This window comes from Pieris rapae, chromosome 18 (genome assembly GCF_905147795.1).
Source record: "Pieris rapae chromosome 18, ilPieRapa1.1, whole genome shotgun sequence".
Lineage (NCBI taxonomy): Eukaryota > Metazoa > Arthropoda > Insecta > Lepidoptera > Pieridae > Pieris > Pieris rapae.
In genome coordinates, this window is record NC_059526.1 from 4,183,501 (window position 1) to 4,211,438 (window position 27,938).

Sequence of the window (27,938 nt, forward strand, 5' to 3'; positions counted from 1 at the left end):
ATAGGCGAAAGTGACTTTTGTTTTTAGGCTTTTTACATTTAACTTTCATTTCTTGTAAGGCCGCTCTACAATTTCCTGCGAAATTGTTCATCTAATTAAAAATATATGTCTATAAAAATATTAAAGTCAAATCAATGGCTTAAATACATAAAATCGTGTAAACGTGTGGTTCACGTTAAACTTAGTATTTTAACTTAAGTGAAGCATTTATAAATAGTTTTGGCCATTTGCCATCCAAAGAGTGCTATTATATTATTACACTTTATTTAATAAATATATTGTTTTAATGTGAGTTTTAATTTTTGTGTTAGTGTTTGTTACCATGGTAACAAACATATAAGTTCATACAATATGTTCTTCTAAAGCCACAACTTCAACGGGATTAAAATGTTAATGTTATCTTGTTATTGCACCTTTAAGTAATTTAGATAATTTATATTTAACATGTTTATATTTATGTTTCATATAAACGTTGTTAGATTCATATGGATCACTGTTGTGGTCATATAATTCATTTCCAAATGTTTCGTTTTTCGTATTAAACGATAACCATTCTGTATACCTATATCTCTTTGTTCTTAAGCTATAACCCATTATTTTTATATCCTTTAAGCGTGGTTTGTCGGAATTTCTTTGAGGTTTCACACTAGGCCTGGGATACTGACTTATTGAAAATTTATTTGGATTTGAAATTAGTGGAACAAGATTTGTGCCTTCATAGCATTCTATTTCGGAGGGAGATTTGCATTTTTTTATTCTAGACTTAAGACCAGCCAGGTGTATTATTGTTGGGAATATGTCGATTAATTCTACAGGGCTCATAATAGTTTTTGGGTTTAGATCAGGGTGGTAGAAGATAAGTGGTACTTTTAGAGCAACGTCAAAATTGCTATACTTTGCCCATAAACCATTCTCTCCGAGGGACCATCCTTGAAAAAAAAGGGAAAATTATGTCATTAAGTCATTTACTTTCTTTATAAAATTTATCTCTTTATTAGTTTAAATTATACTGTCTCGGATACTCGAAGAAAGCACAAAGCTAATGAGTTATTTATATTATTTTTTGTTTTATAAAGTAAGTATAAACGTGAAGCTCACCATGGTCGCTAGTTAAAACTACAATAGTTTTCCTCATATCAATGTTGTGCAATAGTTTCCCAATTAAGTCGTCTACATATAACGAAGCAGCGACATAGCTTTGTTTAATTTTCATGGTCCAGTTTGAAGGCATAGTTCCATAAGGAAATTGTATGTTTAGTCTCTTGATGTCGTCTCTACGGCGGACATCGGTCCAAGGTTGCCATGCTACCTCAGGCATGTTCTTAGGTATATTTGGGAATGAAGGTGGCGATATATCTTCTAGTGGTACTCTGGCTGCGAAAAATATTTTGCCTATCAGAATATAATGCAATGTGCAAGTTCGAAATTTAAATTTTGGGAATAATTGCGATACTTGTTTTAGTTGAGAAAAAATACTAGTGAAACGTATATGCTGTAGCTAAATACATACGATATTAACGGCATTATAATATAGGACTTATTGTTAGCGTTGCGGATCTTACCTAAATAATCAATAGGAAACTTTAACGGAATGTGCGGCTTATGAAAACCTACCGCTAAAAATATAGGCTTTGTCTTATTTCTTGTCTATACTAATATTATAAAGAGGAAAGGTTTGATTTTTTGTTTGTTTGTTTGTATGAATTGAATAGGCTCCGAAACTACTTGGCAGATTTGAAAAATTCTTTCACTGTTGGAAAGCTACATCATTCCTGAGTGACATAGGCTATATTTCATTTTCAAAAAAAATAGGCATCCTTACTAAAATTACGATAACATTAACATTTGTTTATTATTTGATACAATTCTAACAGATGGCGCTGAGTTAAAGGTAGTAGTTTGGCAAGACGACGTTTGCCAGGTCAGCTAGTTTTTAATACATCAATAGCGTGGTTCAATATTTCAATGTCTGGAAGAGTTTTGTCTCGCTGCTCATTCACAACAACGGGACATATTAGATTGTCTTGAAATTCGTTTGTTATATTATCCTTACATACGCTAGCATCTTTATATTTTTCGCTCGGGGCATGATATGGTGTTACGGACCAACTATATGGGAAGTCGTCCGTAAAATTAGAACTTCGACCAGGGTGAAATACTTTGCCAACAGAGTATGTCTCATATCCCTTTTGTTTGAAAATTTGGGGTATTGTTGAAAAATTTGCTACTTCGTCACGCCAGTAACTATAAAAGTCATATAAGCGTAGCGAATCAGGCCTACGCCCCGTTAAAAACGAGTTTCTACTCGGTGCACACAATGCTTGCTGAAACAAAGAGAAAATTAAATTGTATATGACATTAATATATAAATTTATTATCGACATATTACCTGAGCAAAAGCGTTCTGAAAATGAATACCCCTTCCCGCCAAGTTTTGAATATTATGAAGTATTATATCCGATTCCGGTAACAATCGCATATCGTCAATGATTATAAAAACAACATCTGGTGAATAATTTAAATGTGTAGATGTTTTAACACTAATTGTCGCTTTTATAAAAAATATGATCAAAGAATAGGTAACAATCAACATTTTAGCCAATATCATTGGCGTTTTGTTAGTCTAGGTTTACGGTTGACTTACTCGATACTCGACAGTACTCGTCATTCAGTAGGGTTGTGATGTGATGTGAACGAAACTCGATTATGTCTCGAAATTATAAAAACCAAATTGGAATAATCACTATTATACTTTTGCTAAAGTTTATATATGTATAATAAAAGGATGAAAATTAATATTAGACTTAATCAAAACGGTAAATTTCACAAACACCGTCCCAAAAATATGTATATAAAAATATAGATTTTATACGTCAGTCACGAGATATATAACGGTCACATAAAATGGCGACGTCTAGTCGAGTTCAAAAGAGATCCATGATGACGTAGTATGCCTGTAAACAATATGTCTTCGTCTCATTCTACCACAATCTTTAAGTTAAATTCCATCAAGGACTGATTTTGATAGAATTATCAGTCTTAACTTTACGACTGATAATTTAAATTAACTTGTAAAGGTTTGTTTGACTGTATAAAAGTTTGGTACGTCGAAGGGACTGGTGCAATGCCATCTTGCCTAGAGAAGCCTTTTGCCAGGTTATTGTAATTGAGAATGTTTAAATTTAAAGAAAACGATATCTGTAGGTTTTTTAGTTTTAGTTTATTTTTTATCACTTAATATTAAATTATTTTTAAAATCTTGTCCTTTCATCTATTATTCATAGAAAAAATGTTTTTGGTGACTAATACCAATTGTTCCCATTTTAAGGTTGTAAACTTGTTCTTAAATACAATAGAGACTATTTCTCTTAAAAATACGAATCGTCTTGCCGTATACCTTTCACTATGAGAAATATCTCACTGAATGCCTCTCCTTTATTACGTATAGGTTATATTTTAAATTGTGATGCTGGTAATAATTCTTTGTTCGTAAAACATATCTTTCTTGGTCATTAAATAAATGAATGATTCAAAACATTTAAATAAAATCGATTATACTGTGCTTTAACATATTCACTCGAGGACAACACTACCATTGGAAGTGACAACTTGTATTTTTGTAAAATGTAAATATTAAATTGTAGACTGACATTTCAACTCTTCAAAACACAAAACATCTGTTAATCCATTGTTATTTTTTTTAAATTTTATCCCTTTTTAATATTAAATTAAGTAACTTATTTTATATGAAAATATGGTCGTTTAAATTTTAAACTTACATTGTGGTGGTTTTCGAATGGTCGTGAAAGTGTAGTTTGTGATTTTTATTTTGTTGTGTGACGTCACAGTTATTGACTGCAAGTGGAACGACGCAATTACATTTTTGAAAATGCTTTAAAGTAAATCCTTAACTTTTAATCACGGTACGTATACAGCAATTCCTTAATATTTATAAAAGTATATTATGTAATTGATATCATACAGAAAAACGGAGATATAAATGATAGATTTTAACGAAACATCGAAGTTGCATCGATTTCTTTGTCCTTGCGGACTCTGAAGCTTTGTCGTCTATTGTGTAAAAATTATACTAGGATTATATACATTTCACAATTATCGTCATTAGCAAGTGTTTATGAGTTCCTTTATTAATTGCGACAAAAACAAATAAACCAAATTATTATTATATAATAAATCATTTCTGAGCTTTAAAATTTTTGTGGTTAAGGTTTACAATTCAATACCTCGATTTTGAGGTCGGGGGAGGGTATACTTATCACCCCCAACCAATTTCAAGTACTAGAAACAGTTATAACAGTAGAAAAATAAAAATAAACCAAAACATACATATAATACCTAACATTAACTGGGCCCATCGTCCTCAAAGTCATCCACATAAGCCGGTCGTTTACCAAGCAAAATTCACCAAGTTTAAAAAAACAAATAAAAGCACGCACATTGACGAGAAAACAACAGAAATGTAAAAAGTAACGGCTTTTTAACGAATAATCTGCACTGTAACACTAACACACTGTTCTGGCGGATTGTTTACAAATTTCTAATATTGCACAAAACATCGAAAAAAAAATTTAATTAGCTTAAATTACAACTCAAGCAGCATAAATTACTCCAAATCTCACAGAGGTTTTCGAATCAAGGTCCCTCGAGACTCCTACATACTCAGTATAATCAAATTCAAGGTATTGAATATAAGATCCAACCCATTTTTGTCTTTAAAATGTTTAATTTAAACATCTTTTGAAAACAGAATGTAAACAGATCATAATAATTAGGTATTATAGATTCTCTAGTGATAAAAAACAGCTGATGTACATTTAAAAATAGAATTTAGATTTGTTTATAAATAGTCCTTATTACAATGTAACAGAGTGTATTACTGAATGCCCAATGCTGTTACTAATGTTGTTTTGCAATTTGGATTTTGTATTATTTATTTGTTACAAAAAATTTATATACATATGACCACAAATTACGAAAGTAAAGAAAATTAGGCTAAGATATGAAGTTTTACAACAATAAGCATTTGTAATGAAAGCACCTGCTATGTTGAAAAGACAAATATATTTTTAAATATTATTGTTATTAGTAAATACCAACAACCAATAATATTTGAATTTATTCTCTATTAAATAATAAAATATTATGTTATGGGTCAAAGAATCCTTATCTTATGTATTGCCTTGTTTTTCTTTAACATATACTGAATTATTGTTACTAGGAACCATTATTTCATCATGTCAGCGGAGTCACCGCGGCATGCTCGCTCTGGGGGGCCACTTATAGTTCCCTCTCAACCTCCCAGTGACAGAAGCATTATTGATGCTGTCTCTGGGTTCATCAATGATGTAACATTATCTTCATCATCAGCAGTAGATCCCAAGGATGTTATTCAATGGGCTAGGTAATTTTAATTATTTTCATTGTGTATAAGCATGATTTCATTTCTTTCTTCCTAAAAAGTGAGTCAAACAATCGTTGGTTAAAATGTTAATAATTTATATAATTGTGGTTAAAGAAAAGCTTTTTCGCAAACCAGCGTTTCTTTAATTTAGTTATTTCACTCTGATTTAAAAGTATGCATTTGGCAAAATAGCCTAAAAAATTGTAACATATTTAATATACATATATCAATATATAATATAGTCATAATTTGTACTTCGTGTCTTAAAAAAATCAATATTGTATATTTTTACTTCCTAGGTTCGAAACAGCTGATATAAATGAACCAACACCTGAAGGGGAGGGCGATAATGATGTACCACCATTGCTGTTAATCCTTGGTTATGGTTCAGGGGTTCAAGTATGGCTGATACCACCTAATGGAGAAGCACAGGAAGTTCTGTCATGGAGACAGGGCACAGTTAGGGTTCTTCGTATTTTACCAACACCGCAGAATGGTGACTGTTTTTCATCAAAGCGTCCTCTGATTGCTTTGTGCGACTCGGCTAGCCCTGGACCAGTATTTTGCTCGCTGAGTTTCATATCTATAAGAGGTGGTGAACAGGTAAGAAGTTTATGTTTTTATGTTGCAAGGGTCTTTTCTATATTGTTCAGTCATCTAACCATTAAAGAATTATTATTTACTATGACCATTTGTTATAATTATTACTTAGAAAAATATTTAGATTTAAAAAAATTTATACATTAAAAAAATCTCTTAAATGAACTCAACAGCTGACTACAGATTATATTCACAGCTAAGCAATTTTGTAAAATAAATCAACACCATACTTTAATAAGCTACATATATTTTCTAAACAAATCTTGTAAATTATTATTTATCTATACTATTAAAAAATGCAGGTAAAAAGCATAAAATTCAAGAACCCCATACTGGATGTGTTGGCGAATAAGAGATCAGTAGTAGTCTCGTTTTCTGAACGATTTGCCGTATTTGATGCTGCAACATTGGAAGATAGACTTGCCATTACAACGTGTTATCCCAGCCCTTGTCCACTGGGTGGTAATTCACTAATCAACCCACTAGCTCTTGGAGATCGCTGGCTTGCTTTCGCGGATAAGAAACTGAACCCGTCAAAACGCAGCAGTGGAGGTTGTGAAAGTATGTATTGTCGTATTGAAAATCATGATAAAAAAATCTGAAATAATTTATGCGCAAAAAATACTTGTTTATGTTCAATGTAATGTTACAGTTTAAATCTTAACCTTGGTGGTAATGGGTATAAAATGTCTTTGCAAAAGATTAATGCATTAAATTTATACAATTTATTTGCAATATATGAAACCAAATATTTAAAGAAATAGTTTATCTGGGTCAAGACACCTTCAAAATAAAATTTAATTATTTTCAAGTTTGATACTTTTTTCATATATCATAGCATTCATACATATATTTAGCACTTCACTTTGTATTGCTTCTATTTCATTTGCATTTGGTTATTATCCAGACTTATCAAGGTTACTTATAGTTATATTTTTTTAGTAGACTAATCTTTTATTATTGATAAGTCTTAATCCATAGACAATTATTTGAAGTGAACCATTATTAATTTATATATAAACGGGGTACGTAGCTCAATTAAAATACCCTTTTATGAGACTTATTCGCTGAAAATGCAAATAATTTGACATCTTGAACATCCAGAATGTTCCACGGATACAGGAGGTATAAACATATAGAAGTAGATGCGTGATCTTTTTTTTCTAATACGCAAGTAATTTAGTTGTTTATATAAATACACTCCATTAACTTTTTGGGTCTAAGTCACTCCTCACGTTTTCATATAGAAAGTCCATTGGTGCACAGCTGCAGATATAGAGAAATATATAAATACAAGTAGTCCTTTGGCTCTTTATAAGCCAGTCTATTATTCTTGAATACCATTTACATACCTCATTTTCTTAACAGAATTAAAAATGTTCCGGCCAATATTGTGCATAGTAAAATTTATTATTATGTATTACTTTTGTGTGATACGTAATATGAGTATATTTTAATTATCTAAATACGTTTTAAGGCGAAGGTGTAACCAGCTATACTGCGACGGTACTCCACGCCGCCAAATCCCTTAGCAAGGGACTGCGTGGTTTGGGCGAAAGTGTGGCCCATAGCCTCGCTGGTGGTCGCAGTACTTCGCAATCACCATCACCACCTCATACAGATCTTCAGCAGCCAGGAATTATCACTATACTGGATATTGAGGTGTGTTTTATTAATTGAAGACTATTCTGAAAGAGTTATTTTATAGAAATCAATGTACGTAACACATATCGCCTCAAATCAATCAATCATCAATTATACATAATTGATAAGAATCTTTTTTTGCGTAAAATAATATCGGTTACTACTACTACTACTACTACGGTTGCTGATTTTATCAAAAAATAGTAAAAGTATAATCAAAAAGTATACATCAAAAGTAGATATATCATAGTAATTGTGTAGCAATATAGAGAATTGATTTTAATCAATAAAACAGAATAATCTAAATTATATAAAAAAACGAATTAAATTAATTGTATCACAAAGAGCGGTTCGGTAGTTGTCGATATACAATCCTAATCAAATCCAAACATTAGAATAATAAGTCCTGTGTTTCCTCCACAATTATCAGTCGTAAGGATTTTGAGAAATTGTATTCATTTGGGACATAGAGAGGTTTTACTGATACTGGTAACTTGCCTCACAATATTTCACAAAACTGCATAAAACACTCACTATAAATTATTATGAATTGAAGACGTAACTTTTAACAAAATGGTATAAATAAAAATAAAATTGCGTCTAACATAACCCAAGTAAATCACAACAGTGACTAACCAAGAAATATGACGAAGTAAAAATATTTTGGATAACCCTCATCAAATTTTATTAAACAAAACAAATTATGTATTACAATGTTTGATAAATTAATCTATATAATTTTCCATATTTTATTTTAATAAAGAATTCATTCAGAAAAATAAAAAAAGTCAGAAAAACATAAATTAGGTATCTTTTTGTATATTAAAGTTTTATTTTGAATGCATAACTGGCTTGAAACAATTTATTGGCGTATAAGAAAAAAATCCTTGACATTAAAGTTTATTTATGTTACAGGGTAACGAGGATGAAGATAGCCAAGATTGCGAAGACCCATGTGACCCAATCGTAGCTCACTTCATTGCACACTCAGAAGCAATAATAGCCCTTAAGTTTGATCCAAGTGGCATGTTATTGGTGACTGCTGATAAGCGAGGACACGATTTCCACGTCTTCAGAATCAACCCCCATCCGTGTGGACCTACGTTGGCTTCAGTACACCATCTCTATGTATTGCATAGAGGTGATACTACGGCAAAAGTTCAGGTAACAATACTAGACCATGTAATGTAGAAAAGTAATTGTAATTGAAAAAGTATTGACCAGTCTTATCAGACCAGTTGAAGCCAGATAATGACGAAATACAATTAGTATTTAGTTCTTTCGTTAAAAAGTAAGTTATTGGCACGAAAACTAATAATAATAAAATATCTTAGTTATAATAATATTTTCAGTCTTCACAACGAATCTATGCACCATTCGACAAGAGTTTTCTTATAGTGTATTTCTTCTTATAGTACATAGGACAATAAATATGTATTTATGGATCAGATCTGTCGCCGAGAAAAAAGAGAGTTTTCTCTGTCTCTAAAAAGAGAATTTATTGGCTTGAACTTTGGTTGGTGGGCGGCCCTCTGGGTTTCTTATAGTTTAAATAGACTAATAAAAAGGTCATAATTTCAAATCTACTCTTCAAATGTAATTTAGACTTAAATATTATATTTTAATAGTGGATCTATCTATTTTAAACACTTACAGGATATAGCAATATCGGGCGATTCCCGTTGGACGGCGATCTCAACCCTCCGCGGTACAACTCACGTGTTCGCATTGAGTCCGTACGGCGGTGCGTGCACAGTACGTACGCATACGCAGCCGAGGGTAGTTAATAGATTGTCTCGTTTCCATAGATCTGCTGGTCTGCCGATACATGCCTCACATGCTGTGAGTATATCATCATTAATTTAGATTATAATATAATGTAGTAAATAAATTAAATACATATAAAGAAGATTTTTCGTTGTTGAATGGTTTTTGGAAAAAGTTTTTTAAATGTAGTTTCTTAACATCCTTTTAAGGTTAAAAGATTAATTACAGTTAAATATTTTTTGGTCTAGAAATAAAGTGAATTTCTTCGTAAAGTATATTGAATTGGAACAGGTGATGGAGGGCTCAGCCCTGGGTTCGTGGTACCCCAACCCGCGACTGCCACCATACCCTCATCCTACAACTTCACCACCACTGGCCCAATTGAGACCCACTCACAATCTACCTACGCATACCATCACACGGAACAGCTCTGGTTAGTATATGATCATTAAGCATTGCCAGGAATCGCTGGATATGTTTGAAAAAATCTTAGCGTCTAATATATAAATACTGGCGGATCCCACAGACGATGCCTATACACAATTCTGAGAGACAAAAATTTCAAAGTTATAAAAAGAAATACGTCTAATTTTGAAACTAAACCATTTTCGAATCTATTTGAACACATACACTCTAAATTTCATCGATATAAGTTCAGTTATTTTGGAGGAGTGTTTTAATCAAATTTATATACGAAATGATTTTTTGCACTTTTCTATGTTATTTTAATTTTTCCTCTTTAGAATTGAAACCCTCAAATAAATCGGCCTTTAGATTTGTCAAAGAAAGACTTTAAATACAGCATTTATAGTCATACACCATAAACCCAATATGACCCCTCAAATTGTTATAAGAAAAAAAATAGAAATATAAAAAGAACTGCAGGGTATTTTTAGTAAGGTATATTCTGTATATATAGGCCGCCAGCGTCTGTCATCCCTTTCCGAAGAGAGCGGCGCTCCACCCCTTCTCGGCCGTGCCTGGTTCGGTACAACAGTGCCATCCGCTAGCGGTCGCGGATGTGCAGTGCCTCTTTACCTGATGGCTGCTAATGGGTCCCTATTGCATCTGCTACTTCATCCAAGGCCGGCTAGATGTGAGTCCTTTTAAAGAGTTTAAAAATATATATGAAAAAAGATGTTTTTCGAAGAAAAAAACACTATTAAAAGTGTTAAATTAATAAAAAAAATTTTATAAATAATATTGAGAAAATATTTTATCAAGATATGCATACAAATTGGCCATAAAAATATATATAAAAAAATATAGTTCCTACTATTGTATTCTTATTAATTAACTACTTAAAATGATCTGTATAAATAAAAACGCAATGTCATTGTCAGCTGTTCCGAAAGAGAAGATCTGTGACGAGTCACCAATAGAGCTAGAGGTAGAACCGGTGGCTCAATGGATGCTGCAGCGTCCCGCGGCTGCTGCTGATCTTTTGGCACCTCTCCCACCTTCCAACCCACTTCTTCAACCTCTCAGTTGCCGGGTGAGTTAATTTCTATGCCCTAAGTACTTAAACAAGTATATTCTTTAAAGTTTTGCGAACCTGCAATGAGGCAGACATTTTGCGTCTGTTTTACAATTTGACGACATTATGCGTAACAGAAAATCTAGTCGAATTCAACTATATTTTTCTGTATCGGCTATCATGTGTGCGAAAGAGAAAAACGAGTGAAATTCAACTATATAATATAACTATAACTATATATATATAACTATATAATCTAGGATTGGATTGTCATGATTCATGTGCACTGTTAACTTGTTGTTTTGTTTTATGTAACCTGTTTCAGTTTAGTTTATTTTTATTTCTTTTTGTTTCTGTGAAGTATGTTTTTTTTTTGTTTTCCCAATTTTTTTATTTGTAATACATATGTATTTTTGCGCTTCTTGCCTACCTTATGTAATATACTCATAGTGATTTTTTCCTTTACTCACAGTGGTTGTCTGGAAGAAATCGCTCTAAAGCGATAAGGCCGCCAGTTGCTTGTCATTAAATTATGTTTAATAATTCCTTTTATCTAATGCAACGAAGTGTTAATAAATAAATATATCTTTCTCTATCGACTGCAATGTGTGCAAAAGAGAAAACCTAGTCGAATTTAACTATAACTTTCTCTATCGGCTGCAATATGAGCAAAAGAGAAAAACTAGTCGAATTCAACCTTTTCTAAACTAGTTTCTAGAACTAGTTTACATAGAAGTATCGAAACCGTAAGGAAAGACCTACCTCTGCCGAACCCTGCTCGCGCCTAGACTGATATAGGCTTCGGTCTGCTGCGCCTGTGTTACAAGTAACGCTAAAGTCTGCCGGCGTGGTGAAAAAAAGGAGTGGAGTTTTTGTTCACCACATGGCTGTAAATGCGATTTTTATATTAAGTCGTTATATAGAAAGAAAGGTTATATTTTTTTTAAACCGACTATAATTTTTAATGATCATTCAAGTAATATTTTTTAACAGCGATGTGCCGATATGTGCATGAGTGAAGAGGAGCGTTGGTTGTCCCAAGTGGAAATCGTGACTCATGCTGGACCACATCGGAGGCTGTGGATGGGTCCGCAGTTCGTTTTCAAAACGTACAATTGCGGGTATGTAACATACGCCATCTATTGCTCCATTTTGGAAATATTAAGAATGTGATGGATGTATCATTTGTTATTTGGTCTTTATAATTATAATTTGATATTTTTATTTTTAAATTAAATTAATATTCTGCTTTGTCTTTTAATTATCACAAAATGTATGTTGGTGAGTCGGTGAATTGGCTAGCAATATTTTCGGTAGGATAGAATCACAATGAATTAAATCAAGCATACACATTGTATTAATTTATATTATTAATCAAAAAATCCTAGTGGCTTGGTCCATGTATTTAACACTCGCTTGTACGATGACCTACTTGCCTATTTATAATATCCAGGAAACAAATGTAAACTAAAAGGTAGTAGCGCCGCTGGTTTTTTAATCTTACAATCGATTTATACAATTACTCGTGCAGTATTGAACTCAATTACAAAAGTCGACGGCGTTCCGTTACTATCGCGTCAACTTAAACCGTTTTGAGCTTTTCATATCGATACGTAACAGTTATGATAAAAAACACATTTAAATAAATTAAATCGAAAACAGTGAAACCGTAGTCATATCACGGGTTTCCGTCCGTTATTCTTATTGATTCGTCTCTGTTACACGCTTAACAATGTCACCTGTATTAGAGAGAGATGTAGCGAGTATGATGATGGGTGAGTTTTATTATAATTTTTACAGAGAGGAATATAAAATTGAGTTTTCTTCTTTGAGAGAATAACCGAAGATGTTGGACAGACACACGGTGCGATTTTGTTTCGTTTGAGTTTGATTTCACTAATACAATTGTAACGAGAAATAATTATTAGAATAAAAAAATATTTGCTAGAAGCAAATCGTCGTGCTAATATTACACGAACTGAATGCCTTGATTTGTAATGAAGTGCTTTGTATTAAAGGTGCTTCAATCAGCTTGGATATTTTTAGTTCATTTTATTTATTTTATAAATAAATAAATATTTTATATTTCAGATCAAACTCATCCCTATCGGAAGCGGAAGCCGTTGAAGTGGACACCAGCGCTTGCGTAGGGGCAGCCCGATCGAACCCCGTAAACATGCCCGGCGTGAGACCCATTGTGCCTGTACTCATCGAATCCGGTTCAGCCAGTAAGTATATCAAAAAGCAGGAAACTAATTATAATAAAAATAAAATTATTCATGAGGTGGTTATTTTATCTAATTTTGTTTCTAATATTTGTTCTATTTTTTCCTAAAGTCAGTTTTATGTAGTAGAATATGTTTATATTTATTGATCCATAAAAATTCCCATATATAAGAGATTGTTATTCACTGCAGAAATTCATAAACTATTGAAGAGCAAAAAGAAATGTATAATTATCCATAATCAACAAATAAGTATGACGTGGGATAATTTGTCTGAACTCAAATTTTGCGTGATGGGGAAGAAGTCCATATGAATTTGCTGGGAATAGTACAAATATTCTATTATTAAACTAAAACGTTATTTATATTAAACATCCAATCAAAATAATATAAAGAACCAAATACTTTTACTAATATGCAGTAAACGAAATACAAACTAAATTAAGTATGCGTATGTATACGTATTAGTATGTACGTATAAGTATTAGTATGTCGTTCGTGATAATATGAAAATAGCATAACTAAGCGTAACTGTCTCACCTCAACCGCCACATTATAAACAATTTGAATACAAAAATATTTATTCTACCATTAGTATTATAATATTTCAGGTTCGTTAGAACATTCACCATCAGATAGTTTTCGTCGCAAATCGCTGTTAGCCGACGGTGGTAGGACCTCTGTATGTGATGTGCAGCTGAAAGAGGATCTTGCTGAGGCCATGAAGGAAGACCAGGGTACGTATTTCATAAAAACTTATCTCATTCCAAAATATGAAATTCTAATAATACTAAAATTCTTAACAGTGTTTATTTTAATTCATATTATGTGCTGTTTAGTTAAACAATTATTCTGCACATATGTTGTATGAAGTGAAATAGAATTGTGCTAGATAAATCGCCGATAATTATTCTAGTATAAAATCAGCCATGTGGATATTTTGGTTTCCCATCTATTTTCTGAAAGGTATAACGTAGTTCTCAGGTTTTTTAATATTTAGGGCTATGCCTGTACATTTCTAACGAATTTAAAGTCTTGTGGTCAGTGTCAGTGTCAATAGCATTAAATACATTCAATTCAAACAATATATGTATTGTTTAAATACTACCAATGGTAGTGTTTGCTTAAAAAACGTATAAAACATTTAAATATGATACTTCGTCATATTAGTAAAAGGGTAACCTTATTCGACACATAAGCGTGAATGAATTTCAACTAGATCCCTAACATTACCCCAATCCTTAACACTCATATTACCAATCCATTTATTTCACGCCTTATTTTTAACATAAGTCACCTTCAATGGAAACCATTAAATACTAAATGGTGAAAAGTGCACAAGTGTGAAGCAACTCAAGCGGAGGGGTTACCGAAGAATAACACGGAATTGCGGTAACATGTCACCGCAGTCCACTGCGATGCACATGTTTCGACACCCTATACCGAAGCCAAAGGCAACGTAACACCCTCTCTTGGTTCTAACATGCTTTCTCTAAATCCTTCAATCGTAGCACAAATTAACGATTTCTAATGGTTGCCTTCGGTTTCGTGTAGGGCTGGCGCGCGTGGAGAGCGGCCGGGAGCGGGAAGTGAGGCGCAGCCCTGGTGTCGTGCGCGCAGTGGACCCGCTCGGGACCGTGGTGGCGCCACCCGCGGCCACCACGCCAGAGCCGCTCGACCCCGACGACTACACGAGAGCCAACGATGACGAAGCCACCTTCCGCCCGGTGGTGCGGGCTCCGGCCGCTCCGCTACCCAGCATGCTCGTCAAGCCCCTGCCAATCACCACCAAGATTCCCGTGGAGACCGTATCTCCTCAGGGCGACTCACCTAACGAAGAACCAATACCGCTGAAAACTGACGTAGTCATCCCTGCCCAACTCACCTCCGTGCCACCTTGGCAACCAAGAGAACGTGAAGTCAGCTCATCTAGCGTCCTCACAGAATTCACCGGTGATACCAGCACTCGTAGAGATAATGAATTTCATGATATAAAGTTGGATGATAAACCTACTCAAAAAGATCTCGATAGTGTAAATGTGAGAAAGGATGATAGTATGTGTGAAAGGAATTCGACTCGACTCGAATTGGAAAGTGAAGATGTAAACACATCACTGCCAAACTTAAATCGATTGTCGGATGATATTCAGCCGACTTCTCGACCTAGAGTTAAGAAATCTCCCACCTCCAAGTTATTTAGTGATAGAGTAACTAGCGATAGTGGTAAAGATAAACGACTACCTGATAGTAAATTATTGACTAGTTTTGAAAGTGGAACGTTAGAACCTATAAAAAAAGAGAATTTATCACAGGAAGCACTAAATTTTAAGACTCATAAATCTACGGAAAAAGCTCTAATTAAAGAGAAAATACCTGAACCTGTGAAAGCAGTACGAAGTTATAGTAAATCTAAATCTGAAGTTAAGGAAACTAAAAGTAAAGGAACTACAGAAAAAACGTATGATGAACCAAAACCGTCTACGGCAACTATGTCTGACAAAGAAAATAGTACTAAAAAGAAATCGTCGGTAAAAGAAAAAGAAATTAAAATATCTAAAGATGCTACGGAAATAAAAACCGAGGATCAAGCGTGGGATATGTTAGTGAACGAATCAAATAAAACAAAATTAGAATCTTCAGATAACTCTGCGGTAGAAAAGTTAGATGAATTTAAGATTAAAAATAAAAAGTGCCGGAGACCAAAGAAGATGCCAGAAGAACAACAGTCTAGTAAAGATGATGATGATAGTTTTGTGGAAATACACGCCATTGAAGACAAACAACAACCATCAAGTGGTGAACTAGTATCAATATCAACAACATTCGAAGATTTTGATTCATCTAAAACTAGAAAACGAGTGTCGAAAAGTTTTACGCCTGAACGAAAATCAACTAATACAGACGAAATTATGAAACTATCTGATAACGTAACTGTAAAATCCAGACCAAAACCATATAAAAGTGACGAAGGCTTTTTAGATTTCGAAACGCATTTCACAACTGCATCTAATTTCATTAAACAAAATTCTAAAGACACCGCATACTTCGATTCTATCATCGAACCCGTTTCAACAACACTGGCCGTAAAAGAAATATCTAAATCTCCAAAAAGTAAATCGCCATCTCCAAACCGTGATAGACGGAAGTCCGTTGAAAAAAAAGAAGTTGAGAAGGAAGTATACGTCATTGATACTGTCACGGATGATTTTCCAGAAATTCAAATAACACAAATAAATAAAACGCGTAAAAAATCCCCACAACCGGTTGAAAAGAATAATCAAGACATAGAAAAGCCTTGTAAATCATGGAGTTCTATAGCTGCTAAAAAAGGTGATGACAAGAAGTACAAACCAGATGTAGATATAAATGAAGATAATACGAAATCAAGTATTTCCTTGCAACAAAAATTAGCCGAATTATGCAAAAGAACCGATATTGTGGTTGCTGAATGTGATGCACCATCAGAGCTTAATTTCGTAGACGAACACCATGCGGTTTTACCGGATTTCCCACCATTGGAGTCTCTAGATTTTGGTTTGGATGACTTTAAATTAGACGTTATGAAGGATAGCCTTCTCGATGTCACGGATAAATTAACGAGTCCCATTTGTAAAATTAACATTGACGATATACTTTCATCCTTAAAAGATACTAAGAAATCTGAAGAGTCCACTTCATTCAATTTGATCGATGTCGAGAAGGTCCCGGCGAGAAAGGAAAAAGGTTTCAGTGTCCTTGAAACTGAAAAAATAACTTCTCAAGAGGTGCAAGCTGACGATGAAGTCAAAGATAAATACAATGATTTAGAAAAATCGTCAGACGAAGATGCAGCTTCTCCAGTATTGTCAGCGGATAGTGATAAAGAGGAGAAAAATGTTGCTTCGAATGTTACCCTCCCATCTCCAAAGCAAACAAAATCTAAAAAATCGCGTAGAAAGAAGAAGTAACATATAAAAGTAGCCGTTTTAGGTTGCTTGTAGTTAGCAAATTCGTTCAATATCTACGTAAAGCAATCAATTCTGCTATTCTCAATTCACATTAAGTAGCTAAATATACTTCAACTAGTTTTAGGATATAATATCGATTTAAAAATTATATAAAAATAAAAAAAAACGTAGGAAAAATCAAAAAAATATCATATCTCCGTAAAAATTGACTTAGAATCCTGTTTATTTTAGATTATAACAAATTTTAATGGTTCCATAATATTATGAAATTGACGAGGAATCTGTTAGAACCAGAAGCACTTAAATATTTTTTAACGAAATGAATTATGTGTTTATATTTTTAGAATTATTTTTTTTACTAATACATTATCGTTATTTTTCGACGTGCTCCTTTCGTGCATAATAATTAAATTATTTTGTATATATTTTAATGTTATTTTTTACAATGTTTACAAAATTTTGTTATTTATTTTATATTTTAATAAATTATGTACTATAGTGTGTCAGTATTACGTTAACGTATTTGACTAACGGTATCGAATACCAATCGTAATTACTTTAGGCAAGACAATTGTTTATTTCCAGGAAAACGTATTATTTTACTATAAATGCTATAAATATCAACATTTAGGTGGATTCATGTACGCAATGTTGTGTAAAATATTTTGATTGCCGTATAATCGCTTAGATATAGAACTTTCACAAGAAAATACCGACATGATCTTAAAATTAGGCGTCATAAAAAATTTATCGGTGCATAATTAAGAAAACAGCCCCATTGAAAACATTGTATAATGTAGAGGAAGAAAAACACTGTTATTATACACACACACTCTGATCCATTTTACGGGTTCTAACAAGATATTCTTTATATTTACTTGACTTTAATGTCTAATACATTAATTATAATCTACAGTCATACATGTCCTAATATTGATGAACAACTCTCGTAGTAAAACATTCGTGTGACTAGTGTGGGCATACACGGTATGCAAAAGGTTTGATGACAAGGTTTCGACTGGTCATATTTGTTGATTGACGTCAAATCAGCGATTAAATATACGTACATCTCAGAGAGTTTTGTTGTGTACATCAAAATTAGACATTTACTTCATGACAAGTACCTTAATATAGTTAAGTTTAAAAGACCTCATATGAAATAATTCTATATTTTAGGCTATTAATTAGTACCTAATGAGTATACCAGTATGTATTACGTATACCGTGACGTATTTATTTAAATGAGATTTTATCAACATACCATGTAAGTAATCTTTGTATAGCACGTAACTTGGCATATTATGAAGACAGGTCTTATATTATCAAGATGAAAAAAAGGAATTTATAATCTGTCGATTGCCCACTTATGTGCCGGATACAAAGTAATAGTAGACGCTGATCAAATACCCTGTTTTACACTGTTCATTCTGATTCTCCGTTTAACTTCGATAGGATTCCAAGTGTAAATAAGGCGCTCAGAAATTGAATTTTGAAGTGTAAAGATAATTTTCATGATCGCTAACAACTTACGGCAGGTCATTTGTACTATTCATTAAAAGTTGAAGTCCTATCGATAGAATCTAGATCGACTATTGATAAAACCACAAAATAGATAAATAATGTTGCAGACAATATTTGCAGTTCGCTTGAACCTTGCAGTCGCAGCTTAAATACAAAAATATAAAGTAGGATAGTTTTATCACAAGACACGCTTTATATTTTTATGACTACGGTACCTAATTTATCGTTTCAAACTTATTTATCTTATTCGTGGATATAACAAACCGAAACTTCGTATCGTAAAATGTGCATCAAGAAAAAAAGACTATTTCGATATATGTAGAATATTAAATCAGTCTTGATGTACTAATTCATGGGTGTATCCTGTTATTTAATAATAAAAAAAATATTTTGCATATTTGATTTAAATGTTAATAAAACGCATATATTTGCTTCCAGTACTAATAAGATCAAATGCTTTAGATGCGTTATGAAATGTTTGACCTAACATAATTTTAGAGTTGGATAAATTATAAAATTTTTGGCTATATTGTGTGATTTGGCAGACGTGTTGAAATTAATCGAAAATAAAATGACTATTCAAAAACTGTATATTTCTTTTATTTTTCTCTGATATGTTGAACAGCAGCTATATATCCACTACGTAATATGTAAATCGCATGACAACACCACCGCAATAGACTCTAAAATATTAATAGCACAGGAAATTTATTTTCATCTTAATCATCTAGGTATTACTTAGGTTTGACAAGTTTATCATCTGATTTTTTATAGTGCTAACATTTAAAATTGGATTTATATCAAATTGAAATAGCTTACAATAATGAGGTCTCGATTCCCGGCGAACCTAAAACTGTATTAGTCCTGTAGGCATGAATGAATCCGATGAATTTTATAGTTTCAAATTCGTCAGTACAAAACACCTCTACGTATCAATTTTTCTTCCAGTTACAAGCCGTTTCGAAGCAGAACCAGAAGAGCTCAGTTCGAGTAGCTTTAGTTCAGCCTCCAGGGCCTCCCTGGACCCGCCATCTTCTCCGACGCCAAGCTGCAGTGGCGATAATTTAATGCACTTTCCAGGTGACTCCAGCAGTTCCCTCTGAGGTTTGTGCTGTACACGCTGGATATAGACCAGACCATGGCACGTTTGGAAAACATCTTAGAGTTGATTTGGAGTGTTTAGGAAAGTGGAAGAATTATGTTTGTTTTCACTAATTTCAAACGATTTGCCTAAAATTCTTGGAGTCATTAAATTTTTTATATATTCGATTTGTCGTGTAGATTTGATTTGTATTTTAGATTCATCACATAATTTAATGAGTATAACAATTATTCATAGTAACAAAATCAGTTTATAAGGTCATTTAGTTTTTATGAATAACTTTATAATTTAAAAATTTCGACAAGGTTTACAGGTTTAAAAATTGTTAAGAACAAAAGTAAAAGTAAATTAAGGTATCAAAATAGTGACCCCATATAAATTTTGTATAAGTTTTAGGCTATTTCAAGCAGTTCTTAGTGAAAACGAAAAAAAGGTTTTGTCAAAAAGATTACGTTTTAATCTGAGTATACGGGATTTGTTTGCGCCATATTGACTTTGTCTGGTCCTATATTTAGTGTGTAAGGAACAATAAAAAGGACTGTATTCCGATGACAATAGTAACTAAGATTAATTAACTTTTCACTTTTACATTCTATTATAATCCGAAGGGATAAAAAAAAAATCGAGTTTTGACACTTCACATACCTACTTACCACAATTATATTCGCTTTATGTGAGTGTTTTAAATGTTATACTCTGTAACTATAATTTAAAGTATTTGGTACTAAAAATCTAGTTATTAACAATCTTAGATGAAGTATTCCTATTAGAAGACTTAAATGTTAGTAGAGGGAACAGGATAAAGCATGATATTTTGTCTTTGTTTTGCGCAGCCAACTAGCTTAATTAGCCGTTCAATTAAGAGCCTAGCCGTTTAACTAAACGGCGCCTTATAACCAACGGCCTGAAAATATTCAGCCGCAGTAACTTTGAAAAACACCATTCAAGTTGGACTTTGCCACCGCTATATTGACAGTTTAAAGAGTTTCGTTTCAAGTTTGAGAGTGGCACAAAGTGGAAGTCAATTTAAATTCAAATAAATTAGTAATGAAACGTCATCAATCCAAGTCATTTACCTGGACGTTTAATCAACTGGCTGAATATCTTTCAGGGCGTTGGTTAACGGCTAGGCTGATTATTGAACGGCTAATTAAGCTAGTTGGGTGCGACACATACTTATGTCGTTGTTTGACTTAAATAAAAGAAGCCAGACACATTGATTAAAGGTATTAATTTTATTGTATGTGTAATTGTATTGGTGTTTTTAACTTTATAAATAATATACCATTGGATAAGTATGCAGTATCTATGATACAACTCTTTGGTTGCTATCATCGCTTGAATCTAGTACATACGTCGTCTATGAAAAAAATTACAAAAGCCAATTAGTCTGTAGTTAAAAGATTAAGGAATACTTAGTATGTATAGTACGAAAAGTACGATCTACTTAGTAAGTAGAATTAGTATTAAGTCACATATTTTATACATTAAATTATTTCTAATTATATATTTTTATACGAGAAATCAATCAATTTTGGCTTATATCGCTTTCGTGGCCTATTTATTAGAGATCTTTTTTATGTTAGATGTGTGAGCGATATTTATTGAAATTGGCGACAAATTCGAGCATTTTTTACCCCGACTGTGATAATAGAAAATGAATTTCCGATTCGGCAGGAACATTCCAGAAATATGGACCCATTATTTTTAAGTTTAATCGTGGTTGTCAGATTGGAATATATGTTTTATTGTCTTCCTTATATAATTGGCATATTCACATACATTGTAAGGTTTTGTAAACTGGATGCGAAAAGGATTTCGTAACTAAATGAAGGTTCTAAAGAAGACATTAGCGCTTAGTATGACTCCCATATGTCAAAAAACCTATCAAATTTGACATACGGAAGGCATAGTTACGCTGTCTCGTTTCTCAATATCACCCTAAATCTTATGAACATTCTTTTATCCCCCCATAAAGGAAGACCAAGCAAAAGTATACGTATATACAGCATTGGTATAATTTATACAAATTATTGACACTTTATAAAAGCTTATTTCACCTTATGTTCACTTTTGCGACGGAAACATATCCTTACAGCATCCAGAAACGAACCCGTGATTTTAGAACTAAGGCTTCACACGTTCGAGAATCGATAAAATCAAAGGCTTTATTAGTTTGACAAAGTTACCTAACGTCTGCGTTTTTTCATACAAATACACTGTTACATATTTTTAGACCACAGATTAAACAAACGAATGGACCATGACGAAGGTTTCATATGTTGGCGTACTTAATCTAATTACACAGTTCTAATATAACGATTTCTCGTGGCGTGTAGAAGCCATTATATTTGTTGCCATATTAGGAATATTGAAGTGTAGTCGAACTACAAATGAAATCGATACAAGGTATTTGTATCCATTTGGCATTAACAAATAAAGCACAAAATTAAATTTTGCATTTATGAATCAAAAAAATTGTGATGGACGAATGTGATAGGTGTAATTTTCAATATTAAAATTCCTATTTTATTAATTTGTAACGTGGATATAGTTTTGTAGTTTAATACAATTATATGATAAAATTTGTGTTTTATTTTTACAATACCCACAAAAATTACCTAGTCCAATTGAAAGTAGTCTAGAATTTCTGTTCTAATATTACTGGCTCGTTATCCATACTGTAATTCAGTTGTTTACTATAAAAGTGCAATTGGTTAATGAAAAAAACATTTGAGTATACCACTCTGTTACAACAATGTAACGTGTGTTTAATAAGTTCTAACAGAACCATTTAAATTGTTCGTGCATTCTTAGCGGACGAAGTACAATGGCAAAACTGAAGTCATTTCGTCACAATCACTTGGGTTTTTACGAGCTTAATTAATACCACAATTTACAAAAATATTACAAAAGCCAATTAGCCTGTAGTTAAAATATTAAGGAATACTTAGTGAGACAATTTAGCAGAGAAGTGGCCTAAACAGGTCCTTGGTTTTCAGTTTAGCTAATTTATTTATGAACTTCATAAATATTTACTATTTCCTTCATGAAACTATTTAATTAAGAGCAAATCTTCACAAAAGGGTGTAAATAAAAGCATCAACTATAACAAATATACTTTAATATAAATATAAACGATAAAATGAGGTATCACAACCAAATAATATATGTATCTTAAACATTAATAATATTTTTTAATATAGCACACATAACTGCACATTGAGATTGCATTTCTACCAATATGGACGGTAATCATTGAATTACTAAATAATTATTCACTATATTTAACAAATCAAAATATACTTATCTTATATACTTAATCTGCTATAGTAGTTTAAATTAAAATACTGTGCGGAATGTTCTAAAAGTTAAGTGCATAGGACGGATCAATTACACACTGTTGTCTATCTGATGCAGGTTTCATATTCATAAGGATTTGTTATTTCCTAACAACTCCCACTGTGACTGTAAGAGGCTACATATAATTTAAATGTCGTAATGGAATGTCTCTTACTCTGTTATAATATGGAATTATTTGAAACTATTGGACCTAAAGTTAAAATTATTAAAATTAGAGTATTGTAAAAGATTTTTAAAAAATATTAACACGGATTACAATTACTACGTAGATTTACTTCTGTGTGAGTTTTTTTTTGTTTTTTTAATGTCGTTATTGCGGACATACATTGTTTGTGTCAAATTATATTAAAAATCAGATTATATAAATAATAATTAAGTGGTTTTGGTAGCCTATATAATTTAAAAATAACCATCTACTGTCCGAGGGTACTAGAGACACACTAACACATTTCCTTTTTACAAACATTCCCTCCCTTCAAGTTCATTTTTAATTGATCTTTATTGAAAAAATTACTCCTTATGTCATACACATTTGATTCTAACACTGATAATAAGCACGTCGTTTTTAACAAATCCGTTCCTCACCACATCGCTAACTTCGGCGTACTCATTGTACCCAAAACCCCTCACACATATTTCCGAAGTGGGTTTTCTGAATGCCACCAAAGACGAGTTCGACATCATTGTGTCCCTTTGAGTGTATTCGGAGTCATACTGATTGATCATGGAAAAGGATATTCTGCCATTAAAAGGCCAGTCCAGGTATTCGTCGTTCTCAGTTTTCATTAAATGCACGTGGAGGGCGAAACAGAGCGGGTTGAGCGGAGATATGTTCAGGCGGACGCAAAATCTGTTGGAATGATAATATATATATATCATAGACTATACTCTGAAGAATCCAGAGTATAGTCTATGCGGAGACTGAAGTGATGGTTATGCGAAGTAATTTTTATTTACTACGACGAAATTGTAATGGAAACCAAGCTGTATCTCACCACTGTTTTTATAGAAAGGAACTTAATTTTATTAACAAAATAAATATATCCCACAGATTAGTGAAACCTATAATATGTAATTTGACATAAAATTGTGACCACAGATAATGTATTAAAAATATTTTTTTTAAATAAACTCACCTATATCCATTTGGAGAAGTGTAAAATCCAGGGCTGTACAACATTTTATTATGGTCCTTGAGCATTGCTTCTAATCGTGCCTTGAAATTGTCCACTTTCCATATATAATTGCCCATACAGTATCTGAGTAGCATGTCATTGTTCTGTTTCATCTTTGCGACAGCAAAGGCTGAGAGTTGTTTAGAAATGTTTGCTATCACTATATCCTGTTCGCGATTTCTTTGTTCTAGTACTACCACTCGTTCATAGAGGGCTCTGAAAATTTTTATACTTTACTATAACAAAAGTTTGAGACAAAGAATATCTTTGGTTTCCTTCAAAATTCAAGTAATAAATGCATTAGCATAAAGTCAGGCTTGAATCTATGAACTAGGTTTAGAAAATATATGTTTATTATATTTGTTTCTCAGTGTAAAAATAAGCACAAAATGGCCTCTATTAAAATAATTGTTGTTAACTTGCTCTGCATTTTTAAAGTAAGTCTCTAGAGTTGTCTTTTAATATCAAAATTTATAAGAGTATTTTAATATTTGATGTGGAAATGACCCTTATAGATCTGCCTCAAAACTAAGACTAGGGTATGAAGACCATTTACATTTTTGACATTAGAATTACCTCGACTTGGTTGAGTAAAAGCACTTCGGATGACTGTATTACACTAAGAACGATATCTGTATAAAAGTAGAAGATGGGAGAATACCCATAGAACCTAATTATACAGGATTTATGAGCTTACGCTTGAAAATAAAATTTTCTTAGTCCTAAAATGGATAGCCTGCGTGAGGCATAGTAGGTTTCGTATTAGGTATCATCTATTTACAGATTAAGAAAAATAATGGTCCTTGTGATATTTTGTACAAATAAAGAAATTTGATGCAAAGTCCAAAGTTTTTGGGCCACCAATTCAAAATCAAACTTAATAAAAATACCTTATAAGAGCGCTGGTGTCATTAGGAAGCGGTGTACTGGCCTCATTCCCATTCTTATCGGGTGCTTCCCAAAGTAGAGCCTCCTGCTCCTTAGCGTCTATACTTGTGTTTGACATGTCATTGTCTATTTTGATCTTGGAATACGCGTTCATTAAAAGCTAAAACATATATCAAGAAAACCTTTTATTTCAAAATGACAATACACAATGGTCTGTATTTATGTTGACGACATTTCCACTTCACAATGTTTGACAGACAACCAACGCGCCAAATTTGAAAATATTCGCGCCATTCATAAACTGCGTATTCGCTAAGGTAGTTCTGGTACTGATAGTCATTTAAATTTAAAAACGATGATTAAAAATGATATACATTTTTCCTAATTAAAAAAATTAATCTGTATGATGTTATATGGATTTACTTTTGCAGACATAAAATAAAAAAAATACACAAGCACATACAGATGCTTATAATATACTTACACTCATATGACTCAATATATCATTATGTAAATGTGCGTTAGCAGCTTCCTGATTGTCAAATGTCTCTTTACACCCGACAGCACTGAAAGAGCATGGTGTCCTAACATCATGGCATGTGGATGCCTCTGGCTGATTAAATTCACAAGTTGATATGTGTGCATCTAAATCTAATGGAGTCACTTTTACTGTACATCCTGAAATATTGTGAAAATAATTACCATTAGATAAGAATTATATATAATCATTTTACTATTATCAAACAGCTATTTATATTAGTTTATTTGTATAGTTTATGCTCATTTTGTGTATTGCAGTGGACTTGACATGAAGAAAATTTAGAATAAGGTTTGCTGTGTCAATCTAGAAGCCCAAGACATCTTTTACTGTTTTCCTATAATGAATGCCTTTTAATATATATTTAAGTAGTAATTTAAAAACATACCTTTACCCGCAAATGGGCAAGACATCCTTTGCTCCTGTATTTCACGTTTTGTATAGTTATCAGGAAATATATCTACTTTCATGCTGAGATTTATATTGTCAATTGGACAGTGACCACTGTTTCTACAATAGAATAACAATACATGTATGAGTCATATTAAATGTACCATGTATGTAAACTGGTTTTAATACAATATGACTAATGTTTAAAGGGTAGGCACATTTATGTTAAATACTATATTATAACATGACCCAACACAGAATACAAATAAATAACAGCAACCTTTTTATATAAACCAAAAAAAAATTGTCTTTCGAATTTCATGATGTTGACATTTACCGCAAATTTTACAACTAAGATACTAACCACAAATATTAGATAAAAAAGTATTTAAAAATATAGAAATACTGCCAATAAGCATAGCCTAACTTATGATTTTGTTGAACATAATATTATCCAGATTCAAATTTGTTATTACTAAAAAGCAAAAAAAAAAACGACTAATCCTTACTGTAACCATGAAGTGATGCAACTTTTACAAAATTTGTGACCACAGGTTGTGATGACAGGGTCTCTTAACCAATTCAAACATACAGGACATTCATATCTTGACTCTGGTTGATTGCTTAGCACCGTTTCATTTAAGGCTGTTATACCCATTGGCTAGAATGTGCATAATTATTTAAGTCTAGATTAAATGGTTAAATAAAACTTATTTGTTTTACTTCATTATTATGAGGAACATGTAAACATTACTACATATTTCCCCATTTGAAGGACCTTCTTACACAAATGAAAAGAATGAACAGAAAGAACTGCTGAACTTACTGCTATTCCTTCCGACGCATTCTTAGTATTATTTTGATCCATTTTAAAGCAATCTTACAGTTTCTAGTGCATTGAAATAAGAAATGTTTCAATAACTGCGTGAAAATAGTTAAAATATATTAAACATTAAATTTAATTATAAATTAACATTTTGGCCTCAGGGCACAGATTACTTATTAGTTTTTAGTAGACTGTTCACAGTATAAGTTACGACTAACGCCTACAGACTATAAAGAAATAAACTGGCAATTTTATCTTCGCTGTGTGACAAAGCTACTAGCTATTCAAAAAAGTTATCCCATTGGTCATGGTTCTTAAAAAATATATCGGTCTAATTGCATTGTTTTAACCAAAGTACATTTTAGTTAAATAGTGCACTTACACTGATTGAGTTTTTATGACATATATTTTCAAGACAATTAACTAACGGTTAAATACGCTTTTATTTAACATTTAAATGAGCGCTCAGTCATACCAGTAACATCCACCGAAGAAATTATAGGCTATGCTGTCTTTTAATTGTAGATATAACTAAAAGATTGGCAACTCACTATACAACTTATAGAATCATTATTACTTTCCACACTTTACATCTAATAAAATTGCTTGCTACGATAATTTGTTCTATAATAACGATTCGTGTCATATTGATCAAGCTGGCGTTGGTTTTTATTTAATTAAACCTCACACATTAAATGTCGAAGTCGCACTATAATGACTTACAAAAAAAATCCGGAACTATTGCCCTAATTCTTATTATTGAATTGTAATAAGAATTAGGATACATACTTTCTAGTAGGTCAAGTCTCTGTTTTGTTAAATATTACTAGTTGAATTGAATAAATTACTTTTACTACATAATGGGGTTATTACATCATAATAAATATAAAAATAAGACCGTCGAAGAAAATTATGTAACGATAATGAAAGAACTCATCAGAATTACAAATTCGCGCTTAATGTAATACAATGCTAAGCCCGTTAAGTCGGCTGTAAATAAAGCATAATGGTGATCTAAGCGTAAAATTAACATAGGATTTAATTTATTTAGAT

The 27,938-nt window shown here is 32.3% G+C and overlaps 3 protein-coding genes across 5 annotated transcripts; 1 reads left to right on the plus strand and 2 right to left on the minus strand.

Annotated features, from left to right (window-relative positions):
* Window positions 1-260: 260 nt before the first annotated feature.
* LOC111001403 (iduronate 2-sulfatase) lies at window positions 261-2,682 on the minus strand. Of its 2 annotated transcripts, none has more exons than XM_045632192.1 (5): window positions 2,645-2,682; window positions 1,932-2,324; window positions 1,563-1,647; window positions 1,099-1,374; window positions 261-929 (listed from the first exon to the last, which is right to left on the minus strand). In XM_045632192.1, the coding sequence occupies exons 1-5, from the start codon at window positions 2,666-2,668 to the stop codon at window positions 397-399; spliced, it is 1,311 nt and encodes a 436-aa protein (XP_045488148.1). In that variant the 5' UTR covers window positions 2,669-2,682; the 3' UTR covers window positions 261-396. The 2 variants fall into 2 exon arrangements, with proteins under 2 accessions (XP_045488148.1, XP_045488147.1); XM_045632191.1 differs by having other exon boundaries at window positions 2,390-2,650.
* Window positions 2,683-3,634: 952 nt separating this feature from the next.
* Window positions 3,635-19,192, plus strand: LOC111001402. Its single transcript, XM_022271296.2, has 14 exons — window positions 3,635-3,923; window positions 5,240-5,422; window positions 5,722-6,025; window positions 6,325-6,583; window positions 7,500-7,684; window positions 8,582-8,830; window positions 9,323-9,508; window positions 9,725-9,866; window positions 10,353-10,529; window positions 10,777-10,928; window positions 11,904-12,031; window positions 13,002-13,138; window positions 13,747-13,872; window positions 14,690-19,192. The coding sequence occupies exons 2-14, from the start codon at window positions 5,256-5,258 to the stop codon at window positions 17,080-17,082; spliced, it is 4,605 nt and encodes a 1,534-aa protein (XP_022126988.2). The 5' UTR covers window positions 3,635-3,923; window positions 5,240-5,255; the 3' UTR covers window positions 17,083-19,192.
* A 3,620-nt stretch (window positions 19,193-22,812) lies between these two features.
* LOC111001407 (TNF receptor-associated factor 6-A) lies at window positions 22,813-27,063 on the minus strand. Of its 2 annotated transcripts, XM_022271300.2 has the most exons (7): window positions 26,886-27,063; window positions 26,569-26,720; window positions 26,058-26,179; window positions 25,616-25,809; window positions 25,134-25,291; window positions 24,205-24,459; window positions 22,813-23,918 (listed from the first exon to the last, which is right to left on the minus strand). In XM_022271300.2, exons 1-7 carry the CDS (start codon window positions 26,925-26,927, stop codon window positions 23,591-23,593), a joined length of 1,251 nt encoding a protein of 416 aa, XP_022126992.1. In that variant the 5' UTR covers window positions 26,928-27,063; the 3' UTR covers window positions 22,813-23,590. The 2 variants fall into 2 exon arrangements, with proteins under 2 accessions (XP_022126992.1, XP_022126993.1); XM_022271301.2 differs by lacking the exon at window positions 26,569-26,720 and having other exon boundaries at window positions 26,886-27,060.
* Window positions 27,064-27,938: the final 875 nt, after the last annotated feature.

Coding starts and splice junctions, on each gene's coding strand:
- LOC111001403 (XM_045632191.1), bottom strand. CDS start 2,608: ATGATATTGGCTAAAATGTTGATTGTTACCTATTCTTTGATCATATTT. Junction 1,375..1,562: donor GTTTCCTATTGATTATTTAG/GTAAGATCCGCA, acceptor TATTTTTCGCAG/CCAGAGTACCACTAGAAGAT. Junction 930..1,098: donor AGTTTTAACTAGCGACCATG/GTGAGCTTCACG, acceptor TTTTTTTTCAAG/GATGGTCCCTCGGAGAGAAT.
- LOC111001407 (XM_022271300.2), bottom strand. CDS start 26,927: ATGGATCAAAATAATACTAAGAATGCGTCGGAAGGAATAGCA. Junction 26,721..26,885: donor ATGCGTCGGAAGGAATAGCA/GTAAGTTCAGCA, acceptor TGCACATTCTAG/CCAATGGGTATAACAGCCTT. Junction 26,180..26,568: donor TGCATCACTTCATGGTTACA/GTAAGGATTAGT, acceptor ATTCTATTGTAG/AAACAGTGGTCACTGTCCAA.
- LOC111001402 (XM_022271296.2), top strand. CDS start 5,256: ATGTCAGCGGAGTCACCGCGGCATGCTCGCTCTGGGGGGCCACTTATA. Junction 6,584..7,499: donor CAGCAGTGGAGGTTGTGAAA/GTATGTATTGTC, acceptor ATACGTTTTAAG/GCGAAGGTGTAACCAGCTAT. Junction 9,867..10,352: donor CATCACACGGAACAGCTCTG/GTTAGTATATGA, acceptor CTGTATATATAG/GCCGCCAGCGTCTGTCATCC.